The sequence below is a fragment of the Diospyros lotus genome, chromosome 2 (assembly GCF_014633365.1).
Source record: "Diospyros lotus cultivar Yz01 chromosome 2, ASM1463336v1, whole genome shotgun sequence".
NCBI lineage: Eukaryota > Viridiplantae > Streptophyta > Magnoliopsida > Ericales > Ebenaceae > Diospyros > Diospyros lotus.
This window is the reverse complement of record NC_068339.1, coordinates 3,627,359-3,641,379: the sequence shown is the minus strand read 5'-3', so window position 1 is coordinate 3,641,379 and position 14,021 is coordinate 3,627,359. Positions and strand designations below refer to the sequence as shown.

Genomic DNA, 14,021 nt, shown 5'->3' with positions numbered 1-14,021 from the left:
GGCCCTTAAATTCATGTTCAGATTCAACTAACATTTTTGAACAAATTAGCGCATGTTCTCGTTGTCGTTTCCAGATCGTTTTCTATTTTTAATTTTTTAAAACACTTAAAGCGTGTTTACTTACCTATTTTTAAAAATATATTTTTCAAAACACCAAAAAACTTTACACACAAAATTAAAAACGCCAAAAATACGTTTTGGCCGTTTTCAGCCAAAAGCACAGTGCCAAATCCAAAACACGGAAAACACTCCCCTCTGCCCTTCTATATTCTCTTCTCTCTCTCTCTTCTGTTTGATCTTTACTCTTCTCCTTTGTGAAACACCATCGTCGACCAAGATCAGCCATTCGGATTGCCGCCGTTCGTTCTCTTCCAGCCACCATCGCCTCAGATCGACCCTCTCCGAGGCCGCCGTTCGCCCTCTAGCCACGGTCGTCGTTCACCCTCAACCACCGCTACCATTCGTCCTCAGCCATAGCCGCTGTTCATCCTCCAGCCACTGCCTCTACCAGCAACTCTGATCATCCCAGGTTCACGTCTTCCTCCAGCCAAATCCGCCGCCTCCTCTGCTTTTCATCTTCTGCTCTTCCTCTTTAGGTTTAAGAGAAAGAGTAGAGAAGGCGGTTGCGATTGCATCACCGCCTCCTTCAATGTTTTTTAAAATTATTTAAAAATTAAAAATACAGTGTTACAAAAATACACTTCATCGTTTTTATATTGTTTTAATTTTTTAAATAATTATAATAATTAATTTTAATTTAAATAGCCATTAAATATTGAAGTAGCTTATTATTATTAAGATAGATTCTTAGACATTATCATTAACAAGTAGATATACACTGCACACAAATAAAATAATTAAAAATTGGGTTAAGTAGATGATATTTTGTGAATAAAATAATTTATTTGATGATATTTTATGAATAAAATATCATAAAATATATTTTTTTTTTAAATTTGAAAATAAACGCGGTTTTCAATTTTCAGTTTTGAGAAATAATTTTTCAGAATAACAAAGAGAATGTATTTTCAGAAATCTCAAAACAAACACTCAAAACATAAAACTTAAAATGAATTCAAAATTCAAAATTCAAAAATGAAATACAAAGAGAACATTGCCTTTAACTTTTTTTCATTTTGTGAGCCAACAAAGTGATGGAATATTGATTTGAGCACGTGTTGATCGCTTACCATATAACATATTCACTATTGGAAACCTAATTTCATGCCTCAAGGTTACTTCCTTGACCTAACATATTGCTTGGTCCTTTCTAATTTACAGAAATTTCTAATTTTTTAAAGATATGAACCAATTATATTGTTTCCCAATATGTATGATGGTTTCCACTCACCAACCCTACCTATCATCTTTAAACAAAAATTTTGTACATAATATATAATTATAAAAATAATGAGAGTCAAAACTCATTAACACGACAAGTATTATTTTTTGAAGACGTGAATATTGTGAAACGTTACCTATTTTTTTAATTTTCTTTCTTTTTCTAGTATGATAAGGTATGACAAAAGAAAATGAAAGGGTTAGTATCTTTTTAAATATAGCAAAAAAATTTCATATGTATTGGATTAATCGCTTTTTAGCTATTCATATTGTTCCAAAACAAACACTAGTACTTGTGTTAAATACCTTACTTTTGGTAAACTTTATTTTTTCTTTTAGAATTGCAAAAAATGGGCACTTTTAAGAAATTGATGATGTGAATTGTTAGGAAAAATAGAGTTGACACTAAATAGGATGGTGAGTTAACAAGGCTTCTATTGTTAGTTAGTTAAGAGAACTATAAATTGTCTCAGAGTAATTTTAGGGTAGACTTTTGAATAATTACATTGGCAAATTGTGAAGCCTCTTTGACTAGTTATGGGAAAGGAGATAAGTGAGGGTACACAAATTTTGTTACCATGTGATTATGTTGTCATATTTTTATATTTGAGTCCAACACTGCAACTTGTCTTAAATCACTTTTGATTTTTGTAATCTAGCTTTTGGGTGGGGGTGGGGGGGAATTTTTTCCTTCTTTGGCAGTCCCAATCTTGTCTATATCTAATAACATACTTTTTAGAAATCTTTACTTTTGTAAGCAGTTACAGTTGAGATTTTAATGGATTTGAAGGAAGGTTCGTCAGATTAAATTATAAACTTGCATTGTAAAATTTTAGAAATAATTTAAAATTCTCTTTAATGTATGTAAATATATATTCAGAATGATATAATTTTATAAAAATAAATTAATATTACTAAAAAAATATAATTATTATAATTTACAATTATATTTATTATGAATAATATATACCCTCCACTTGTTTAAATTGAGAAGTGACATATTATATGATATAAACCGTAGCAATTAACATATATATATATAAATAAAATGCATATAAAATATTTTTGATATTTCATTATATATTTCCTTGTTTTTCGAAAACACATGTCACACCATAACAAAAAAAAAAAAAAAAAAAAAAGAATTCGAACATTTAAAAAATATTACAAGTGAATTGTTAATCGTATTCATTTATTTCCTGGAAAATATTAATATTAATGTAAAAGGATGACTAGTGAAGACCTAAAAGTTGTGAGGTAATAGTAAAGCTATGTGGGAAACATCAACAAGAACAGGGAGCCAACCAATTCATTCACTATAATTCTTGTTTTTTGTGCTGTCCATTTGCTTATGCAACTTTGCCAAAGGAAGATGCAGAAGTTTGGTGGTGGGGGTAAAGCCTAAAGAGACCAACTTTCACAACTTTAATTATTATTATTAAATGAGTTACATCATTTTATATGAAATTTTAGGTAAAATCTTAAATGAGATTGCATCATTTTCAAATGGGCTCTTTCTCTCTCTCTTGGCCACTGGATGTTTGCCGAGTGGAAGAGGTTGGGGTGGCCACGTCATGGAATCTCAGATTAAATAATGATTAGAATAGTCCGGAAAACGAACCAGCAGCAGTGAGCGAAGGAGGGAAGACTGGACACGACTGGAAGAGAACACAGAAAGGCCGAGATTAAGCAACTCTGACTCTCACTATGACGTTTCATGTTGATCGTTAAATCAAATCAAATCAATTTCAAAGCTGACATGACAAGTAGTAGTAATACAGACAAGACAACAAAGCATGGCAAAATAAGCTCTGTGCGTGTGTGTGTGTACATATTTTGGCTAGGAAAAAAAATATTTTTAATCTACGTTTAAATGTGGCCCTATTGTTTTGTGTGGTTAATTTTCTTGTTATCACTATTATTATTATGGTTATTATTATTATTATTATTACTATTATTTTATTAGTGAAAATAAGAAACATATTTAATGTAACAGAGTTACTATATTATATTATTATACTAGTACTAGTGTAATATTATGATTAAAATTATATCTTATCATGCATATTAACTTATGAATTAAGTTAACATAAAATGTAAATTCAAGATTTTCAATTTACCATTATCACCTACTTTTAAGTTATAACTCTAACAGTAATAATTTAATATCACAATTACATTAAATATTTTCAACAAAAAAAAAAAAACGAAATTCTATATTGAATTGCAGAAGTAATCATGTGAAGTGGACAATCGTAGTAGATAGGCGGTCTGACGTACATGTGCATTGTATGGCAGCTAAGCATAGGCTCTTTGGTCGGCTTGATCCATTAAAAAAAAATCACATATATATATATATAATGTTGAGTAAAAATCCAGAGAATAACAGAAAAAGAAAGAACTTAAAATCTAATTTTATTCACCATATATTCAAAGTGGATGATATATATATATATATATATCTGGACGAAAATAGGGGCTGAATTAAAATTTTATTTTGTTTATCATATATTTAAAATAGATAAAGATAAATTTAGTCGGGATATGAGATTGACTAAGCCATAATTTCCATTCGATCCATAATTTTGGTTGAGATATTCAAAATGATAAAATTTTATGATTTGCTGATTGTCAAATTCAAATATTACTCACAAAGTCTTTATTTTAAGTAAGAAAATGGGTCTGCTGAAAATCTAATCCTTTACAAATAAAATTAAATTTTTAATAAAAATAAAATGGTTTGGCGAGGTGTTTTTCTTTCTTGAACATGCGAAGTAGCAGCAATACTAAAAGGCAGGATTTCTGGCACTCGGAAAGTAGGAAGCTAGGAGGGGAGGGCCTGTTTGGAAGAAATGTTGGTTTTCGGATATTTTATCAAGAAATGGTAAATACGAAAGGCTGGGTTCTGTAACAGTTCCAACCCTGTAAGCGGTTCCAACTTCCGGTAGATTTGTTGTAGGTGGGTCGTCCTTATTTTGGCAAAAGCAGAACAAATTGATCTGCAAAACGAAATCTTTATCTCTGGGTTGTCTTTGATTTCTCTGAATGGTTCAGGTTTCTGTTGCTTTGGCGCTCTGTTCACTGGGGTTTCTATGACTTCTGATCTACATTTGGTGTTATAGAGAGAAAAAACTAGAGAGAGAGGAAAAGAGAAGAAGACGAAGAAGATGGGGGAGAAGTCTGAAGTTCTGGAGGCGGTGTTGAAGGAAACTGTGGATTTGGTAATGGATCTGAGATTTGATGTTATTCACTTCTTGAATGTGAACTGTGTTTGGTTTATTTCATTTTGGTTTGATGGAATTGAGTTCTGTGAATGCAGGAAAACATACCCATTGAAGAGGTTTTTGAGAATCTGAGATGTAGCAGAGAAGGCCTCTCCACTGAGGCTGCCCAGCAGAGGTTAGAGCTTTTTGGGCAGAACAAGCTTGAAGAGAAGAAGGTAAAGTTTCGTCTTTTGCTTGCTTTTGGAAGTTGATTTGGGGTTTTTGCCCTTTTGGACCCAAAATTTGTTAGCACTATTCCCTCAATGGAAGTTAATCTGTTGAATGCGTTTCTCCTTACTGAAACCCTTTTGACTTTTTGTTTTGGCTCAACCTATACACTGTTGGTTGTGTTCCAGGAGAGTAAGTTCTTGAAATTTCTGGGATTTATGTGGAACCCCTTGTCATGGGTTATGGAAGCTGCTGCTATCATGGCTATTGCTCTTGCCAATGGCGGAGTAAGAACTTGTAACTTAAGATAGTGAAACAACCCCATCATAATCGTATCATCTGTCGATATTTACTGAAGTGTATGCTTTCCTTTGCTTAGGGGAAGCCTCCGGATTGGCAAGATTTTGTGGGTATTATCACTTTGCTTTTCATTAACTCACAATTAGCTTTATTGAAGAAAACAACGCGGGAAATGCGGCTGCTGCTCTCATGGCTCGTCTCGCTCCCAAAGCCAAGGTTTTAAATTGCATGTTGTTCTTTTCTTAGCATCACTGATCTTAAAACGTTGCTGTCTGTCTAGTTGAATTTTTGACTACTTGGATGAAGTTATGGCTGAGTGTTCGAGTGCTTCCTTCATTTTTTTTTTCCTTTTTAATCCTTTTTCTATGGCATCCACTGGCTGATGTCTTAAGTTTGTTCTATATAAATGAATTCTCATGAAGGTTCTTCGAGATGGGAGGTGGAATGAGGAAGACGCTGCTGTTTTGGTGCCTGGAGACATAATTAGTATTAAGCTTGGAGATATAATTCCAGCAGACGCTCGTCTTCTCGAGGGTGATCCTTTGAAAATTGACCAGGTAGCTGTCGGATTCACATTCCTTCCCATCCTCTTTTCAGCATTCATGCTAGTTTGCTGAGTTTCTGTTTTATTACTTCAAGTTTTCTTGTTTTGGGTTCTGCAGTCTGCTTTGACGGGTGAGTCTCTTCCTGTGACGAAAGGCCCTGGGGATGGTGTTTACTCTGGCTCTACCTGCAAGCAAGGAGAAATTGAAGCTGTGGTTATCGCCACAGGGGTTCACACCTTCTTTGGCAAGGCTGCTCACCTTGTTGATACTACTAACCAAGTGGGCCACTTTCAGAAGGCAAGTAGAAATATTATTCTTTTGTTTTGACTTCTTGTATTTCTAGTTCAGTCCCAAATTTAATCGTAATTTATTCTTGCCTCATTTATTAGGTCTTGACAGCAATTGGGAATTTTTGTATTTGTTCCATTGCCGTGGGGATGATAGTAGAGGTCATTGTGATGTATCCCATTCAAGATAGGCCCTACCGCCCTGGGATTGACAATCTTCTTGTGCTTCTCATTGGAGGTATTCCCATTGCTATGCCAACGGTTCTATCCGTAACAATGGCCATAGGTTCTCATCGCTTAGCCCAGCAGGTTGGCTGGTGTTCTTTTTTTTTTTCCCGCTAAGTACTGGCTTTTTTTCTTTTTGGATACTGTGAGCCAAGGGCTTATGCATATATGATGCAATATGTGAACAATTACCACAGGGAGCTATTACAAAGAGAATGACAGCAATAGAAGAGATGGCAGGGATGGATGTTCTTTGTAGTGACAAAACTGGAACTCTGACGTTGAACAAGCTTACCGTTGACAAGAATCTTATTGAGGTTTTTGAGGGATTTACTCCTCTATGATTTTATAGGCATGTTCTTCCTGTAAGATTCATGGCTCTGGTTCTAACTTGTTCACCCGCATTTATCTTCTCAGGTTTTTGCCAAAGGAGTTGATGTGGATGCTGTAGTTTTGATGGCTGCTCGAGCCTCGCGAGTAGAAAACCAGGATGCAATTGATGCTGCTATAGTTGGGATGTTGGCTGATCCAAAGGAGGTAATTTATTGTTTATTGAACTTTTTTGTTTACAGCTAGTTGGTGTTTATGCATGTCAATTATTCTTTGCTTAAATAACTACCCCTAATGTCAGGCACGATCTTATATTCAAGAGGTGCATTTCCTGCCCTTCAATCCTACTGATAAGCGAACAGCATTAACCTACATTGACAGTGATGGTAAAATGCATAGAGCCAGCAAAGGTGCACCAGAGCAGGTATCATGTTCACCAGGTTATGCATTTGGCTCCATCTTTCTCTGCCCTTCATGCTGATTCTTGCCTGCAATATGGGTTTTTAGATCCTAAATCTTGCACACAACAAGTCAGACATAGAGCGCAGGGTTCACGCAGTGATTGACAAGTTTGCAGAGAGAGGTTTGCGATCACTTGCTGTAGCATATCAGGTAAGTTGTCTTCTGTTTCCGCTATTTAACATTCCTTGATTCAACCATATGAGTTTGTGTAGCTGAAGTTGCATTCATTGTTTATTTTTATTGGTTTTAGAACCTTTAATATGGCACTTTCTCCTCTTTATGCAGGAAGTTCCAGAGGGAAGGAAAGAGAGTGCAGGGGGCCCCTGGCAATTTATTGGTCTCCTGCCTCTCTTTGATCCACCCAGGCATGACAGTGCAGAGACAATAAGGAGGGCTTTAAATCTTGGAGTAAATGTTAAAATGATTACAGGTGCATTCTGTTTTATGATTTAATTAGTGTTTTGGCTTGTGATGCAGTGGTTTGCTTGCTAATAGTATTAGTTGAGTGGACGATCTTTAGAATCGATAATGCTTCTTGTATGTGATATAACTTGTTTAGCCTAATGCAATCATGATAGCTTTTTTGTAGTAGTGCAGGGTTATTGGTGGTGGGTGTTGGTCCATTAGTTGACGCGGGGTTGTGTTAGTCATAGATGGAGATAGGGTTGGAAAGAGAGAAGAAGAATATTAAAACTAGATTACACACTCTGATGTAATGGCTGAAACTTTTAAGTGATGGTCGGGTTAGAGTAGTTTATTGCGGAGTGTTGATGTTGGCTTGGTGGGCATGGCTGGAAAAAGAGAGGGACAAGGAATTGGAAAGAGGTGGACAAAGAGAAGGCAAAGCGGCAAAGGGACCTCTTTCTTCATTAGTTTTCAGTTTTTCTTTATTTTCTTTGTTCTTTTTATTATTTTTATTAATCTATTTGTTTCTTCCCTAACCTTCTTAAGACATATAATTGATAAATGAAATATTTTTTTAGACGATTAGGTAAATAGTGATTATGAACTATGCCAATTTGCATTAACAGAGGAGGTTGGACTACGTTTTGAAAATCAATGCTATTGTGTGTAATTTAGGCATTTGCTTTGAAAGCATTGAACGTGACCCAAATCTTTTTTGGTGAATTGTGATGGAAAAACATGTATAGGATTGGATAAAGTTGTCATTGCTCATTTTTTAGAAATAATAATGTTCGTGCCCATTTGATTTGCATTGAAATCAGTATTCCGTGTCAGTTAATGAGAAAATGCTTTTGTGTAGAATCTAGGCACGTGCTGTAGCACTACTGAACTAATGTTGTCACTGCAGAAGTACAGAGCTAATATTGGGAGGAGATCTATCAGTATTTTGTTTGATTTTCTATTTCATTTGATTGACATGTATATAAATGGTATTCATTTATGCTTTTTCTAGAGACCTAGAATTATTGGACAAAGGAAGATATGAAGTTTGGTGCCCCTTATGGTGATATGTCACTATGGTACTGCAAAAGACGGTGGTCACAGTGCCAACTTTAGCGTCTCTTCTTTTTTATGCATATGTAGAATGGTTGGCATCTTAGAAAGAGTTGTGACTTGAAAGATGAGGTCAGTCCTGGCTTTAGTACCATGCTTCAAGACCCTCTATTACCGAATTGCTTCTGTAATATCTTATATCAAATACTAGAAAATTGTTTTTGCGGGCAAACCTTGGTATCAATAATAAGGTTACTCCTTTGTGACTATAAGGTAACAGCCTCATGGTTTCAGTTCTGGAAACAGGCTCCTCACAAAAGGGTAACCCTTACAAAGCAGGGAGCCCCATGTACTGAGGATGTCCTTACGATAAATTTTTTCTTGCTCCTTTGTTCCATGCAAAATGTGACTACTGCTTTTGTTAGAAACCGCCAACCGTGTAGGCTTCGATTTTGTCCGATTCTGATCCGTAGAGACGCAAGTGCGATCTTTTCCAAGTAAGTCCACACGATCGATCATTCCACAAATGCCTTGGTCATGCTAGCAACCCTAGATGCCTTTTGAGAGAATCCGAATTTTCTACTCTTTTCTAGCTTCTTAAGTGGCATATAAATAGAGTTCAAGAACCCTATTCACGCCATGGAAAAACCCTAAACACTTTAGGCCCGACCCTTAATCACATTGGGCTGACTCCCTCTTTTTAATTGTGGAATGGGGTCGATCCAAGTGTGTGACCCCTTAGGTCCACCATTAGACTAGATGTAGGGTTAATTCTATTTGGGCTATATCAAGGCCCAACTTATTAGATTAATTAAACTATTTAATTAAACTCATGGGCTTTTTAATTAACACATCTCATGGGCTTCTTAATTAAACTCTTTAATTAATAGTTTTAGAATTAATCAAATTAATTCTAAAACCCTACATATCATGGTTAACGTCTAGCAACATGCCATGAATACCTAGCTAATAATGGAAAAATGTGGACCTTTTCAATTGCAATTACCATGCAGTAAAATCATTTCATCAATCTATGTCTCGATTGAATTTAGGGTATGGTTTTATGACGAAACCCTAATCATTCAATAACTATGTGTCCATTCCAAATTTATGACTTGATAGATGAAATCAAAACACTTTTTGATTTCCACCTCACCTTGGCCAAGGATTTCCTCAATCATGAAATAATCGGAATACATAGAACATCCTCTCATCTTGACGATAAATGATGAATCCTATTTCGACATTCACAAGCCTTCATATGTGATAAGGCCATGCCCAGTGATTTGTCAATAACTCCATTAGAATCCAAAAAGCTCCAAGGCGTAATTAGTCAAATATAAGACTACCATGATGTCTCAAGTCTAAGGATCAATCTGCACAATTGTAACACAGAAATTCCAATTTGATATTAAACAATAACCATTAGGAATTTTGTAACGAGTCAGTTCAGTGTATTTATTCTTATAATAAGCACCTACATATATGCACTTGTGTCCTCACACCAATGTCCATGAAACAAGACATTCTCTTGGTTGAGCATACATCATATGTGCTAGTTTATCCAAGTTATTAGTATCAATTCCTAATAACTCTATGACTAGGAACATTTAATATCAAGGCTTATAAGGAATATGTTTCATGATTATTATCTCTGTGCACGACCATATTCCATGAGCCTATTTGATCTATGGACTTTGTCAAGTATGGATTGCAATAAAAATGATGACAAACATCAATGACAAATAAAACATAATGCCTTGCAATAGCAATTAATTGAAGATAAAGAATCCCAATATAAAGTATGATCAATTACATAAAAATATAATAGGCTTGTGGGGCATAACTCTTAATAGCTTTCGTGGATCAGTTAGAATTTAATGCAACAATTTTTGGTTCCAAGATTGCATTTAGAATGCTCAATCTTTAGACTTCATTTAGGTGATCAACTGGCAATAGCAAAGGAAACTGGACGTCGCCTGGGAATGGGAACAAACATGTATCCTTCTTCTGCTTTGCTGGGACAGAACAAAGATGAGTCAATTGCTGCTTTACCAATAGATGAGCTTATTGAGAAAGCTGATGGTTTCGCTGGTGTCTTTCCTGGTATGCTGTTTTTGTGTTTCATTATGTGATCTTGCTTTAAATTTGATGTGTAGATGCCCAGATAGACAAATGTCTAGGAAACTCTTTGCTTGCATTGACGAATGTGTTATTTTTATTAAATCAGAACACAAATATGAGATAGTAAAGCGCTTGCAAGCTAGGAAACACATCTGTGGGATGACTGGCGATGGAGTTAATGATGCCCCTGCTCTTAAGAAGGCTGACATTGGCATTGCGGTTGCTGATGCAACTGATGCAGCTCGCAGTGCTTCTGACATTGTTCTTACGGAACCTGGCCTCAGTGTTATTATTAGTGCTGTCTTGACAAGTCGAGCCATTTTCCAGAGGATGAAAAATTACACGGTATCCATTCATTTACCTCATGTTCTTTGTTCTATATGTCTTGGCTTGAGTGTCAAAGCATCACTTTTGAACAATTCTTTCCCTTGCCTGTAACTACTATGTAAATGTTACTAGTGAAGTTACAAAAACTTATTATTGGAATCCGTCCTTTTATAATCTATGTTAATATGCTATTTTTTTCAATTTTGCAGATTTATGCTGTTTCTATTACAATCCGTATTGTGGTAAGTTTTATAGTGTTTATTGCAGTAGGTTTCATCATACACTATGCCTTTTAACACTTAATAATTGGCCTGTTTGGTAATGGTACCTATGTTTTTGTTTTAGTTGTTTTCAGATCTGAAAGCTACAAGAACTTGGTAAATAATATGGTTTTCAATTTTTTTTGTGCCAAAGATTCTTGAAGCCATTTAAATCGCAATTTCTTTCTGTGAGCCCCCATAAATTTGCTGCAGATTCCTCAATGGTTCAGAAAAGCATTTTTTGCAAGTCTATCTGACTTTCAGGGGGGAAAAAATAAGGAACTGTAAAAAATGAACCCTTTGTCTTTGTCATTCATGTATGTTTAGCATGGAATTAACTTGAGTTTTTTCCACATTAGATTTTAAACTATTCTGTATGTGTTTTACTGTGACAGCTTGGTTTTATGTTGCTGGCCCTCATTTGGAAGTTTGACTTCCCACCGTTTATGGTTCTTATCATTGCAATTCTCAATGATGGTTTGCTCTCTCTCTCTCTCTCTCTCCCCCAAGTAAATAAATAAATACATAAATAGGAGCCCTTTGGTTTCTCACTACTGTTCAAGCTATTGTTCCATGGTTACTGACCTGTGTGGTGATGACAAGTAGTGTATGATAATAATTTTGATTTGGAAAATTTTAGTCTCCCTGCTGTTTTTTCTATTCTCCATATATTGATGTTTTCTTTGACAAGTACTCTTTAATCATTCATTTGTTGAATCAATTGAATGTTGAGCCTCTCCCTCCCTGAATTCATGGTCTATTCAGTTGCTGTTTTTAGTGATCAGACCATTGGAATTTTATTTCTGCTGGTTATCTTGGACAACTTTCTGGGTGTTTTTCTTGGCATCTCACTGGTATCTCTGTTGCATCAGGTACCATTATGACAATATCAAAGGATAGGGTGAAACCATCTCCACTGCCAGACAGCTGGAAGCTGGCTGAGATTTTCGCGACAGGCGTTGTTCTTGGTGGCTATTTGGCAGTGATGACAGTCATATTCTTTTGGGCAGCATATAAAACCGACTTCTTTCCGGTAAGGGCCGACTGCCTTCAATATTATAAGTCTTGAAGATTGTTCATGAAATATGCATCTAATTGGCTATGGACCTTCTGAAATTACTTTTTTTTATAAGGCTTATTGTTCAGTTGATGTGCTTTTGCTTAACTTGCATGGTTTCTTCTTATATTAAGAAAATGCATATAATTTTGATTGATAGGAAAAATGCATCATGTAGCTGATTGACTTGTTCGTGCTATCTCTTCTGTTTGTCTGATTCTTTGTGCTTATAATGTGCCTGAATGTTGTTATTAGTTCATATTCTTGAGATGAATGACTTACTAGTAGCTTTACTCTCATGTTATTCTCAGAGGATATTTGGGGTACCAACGCTTGAGAAAACAGCTCATGATGACTATAGAAAGCTTGCTTCAGCTGTATACCTTCAAGTGAGCATAATTAGTCAGGCCCTCATATTTGTTACACGATCTCGAAGTTGGTCCTTTGTCGAGCGTCCTGGCTTGTTGCTTGTTGCAGCTTTTATCATTGCTCAATTAGTAAGTCATTGCAATTTGTTTTAGTTCGAGTCCCTTTTTTGTAGGTGAGGAAACCTCAATCTTTGTTTTTGGTGTGAACAGATTGCTACTCTAATTGCTGTCTATGCAAATTGGAGCTTTGCTGCAATTGAAGGAATTGGGTGGGGTTGGGCTGGCGTGATTTGGCTTTACAATATTGTCTTCTACATCCCCCTTGATTTCATTAAGTTCTTTATCCGCTATGCTCACAGTGGGAGGGCCTGGGATCTTGTTCTTGAGCAAAGGGTATGAGTGATCCTCAAATGGAGGAATCATTTATCTAAAAAGGATGTTTCTTACTGATGACCTAGGATTCATTTAATTTTTCTTGTCTTTTAATAGATATTTTGTTCTGCAGATTGCCTTCACAAGGCAAAAAGATTTCGGGAAGGAACAACGTGAGCTTAAGTGGGCACATGCTCAAAGAACCCTTCATGGCTTACAAGTACCAGACACCAAAATGTTCGGTGACCGGAACAATTTCACTGAGCTTAACCAGATGGCCGAGGAAGCAAAAAGGAGAGCTGAGATCGCAAGGTGTGTATGAGCTGACTAAAATTGGATTCTTATGCCTTGCTAAAATTATGATATTGTTATTAGAAGTCCTACTTGGGAGTTGGTGTAAAAAAAAATATTCATTGGTTAAATTCCTTTTTTCCTTTATTAAGATGATTATCAATTTGGTCTACCTGAAGAGGAACTACTTCCTCAAGTGTCTGCAGTATAAATACTTATTTTCATTGTGTTGATATAATAATTAAGTTATATAAGCTGTTAAGAAAATCAAGGTTTACATAAGCCACAAATGTATTACTGAAATGTACTCATTACATATTTCTGTTTTTCAGGTTGAGAGAACTACACACTCTCAAAGGCCATGTAGAATCTGTTGTGAGATTGAAAGGTCTTGACATAGACACAATTCAACAAGCATACACAGTCTGAGGAGATAACCAGATTCAAATTACTGGTTGCTTAGAGTTAAAAACATATAATGAGCATGAAGTTGTGAGTTATCCATGCTGCCACTATGGCCCTTGTTCATTTTTGGTATTTTGTCGTGTCTTGACAAACATGACCATGGCCCTGGAATTTTCAGACTGGGAAGTTCTTCTTATGCTATAATTTTAAATGTCTATATCAGCAATATTTTCTGTCGGTTCCTTTTGACTTTTGAATTCATCTGGTTATCTGGTTGAGGGAATAAATAATGTTCTTGAAAATGCATATGCGAATCTCTACCGCCGGGGGGGGGGGGGGGGGGGGGTGTCTTGTTTAGCATTGACTGTATGTTCTTCAGTCTTCTGGTTTATTTTCAGTTTTTTTTTGCCCACCATATATCTGATGAGTATTCAACTC

The 14,021-nt window shown here is 35.7% G+C and overlaps 1 protein-coding gene across 1 annotated transcript; it reads left to right on the top strand.

Moving 5' to 3' along the window:
- The first annotated feature begins 4,170 nt into the window (after positions 1–4,170).
- LOC127794409 (ATPase 11, plasma membrane-type-like) lies at positions 4,171–13,826 on the top strand. The gene is given in 23 exon segments (XM_052325466.1): positions 4,171–4,300; positions 4,464–4,562; positions 4,661–4,780; positions 4,961–5,059; positions 5,152–5,206; positions 5,209–5,288; positions 5,495–5,629; positions 5,735–5,914; positions 6,007–6,213; positions 6,327–6,446; positions 6,547–6,666; positions 6,761–6,883; positions 6,967–7,071; positions 7,207–7,351; positions 10,321–10,485; positions 10,610–10,848; positions 11,040–11,072; positions 11,486–11,567; positions 11,963–12,123; positions 12,459–12,644; positions 12,726–12,908; positions 13,021–13,199; positions 13,511–13,826. Coding segments are annotated over 22 exon segments (2,868 nt in total). The 5' UTR covers positions 4,171–4,300; positions 4,464–4,508; the 3' UTR covers positions 13,608–13,826.
- Positions 13,827–14,021: the final 195 nt, after the last annotated feature.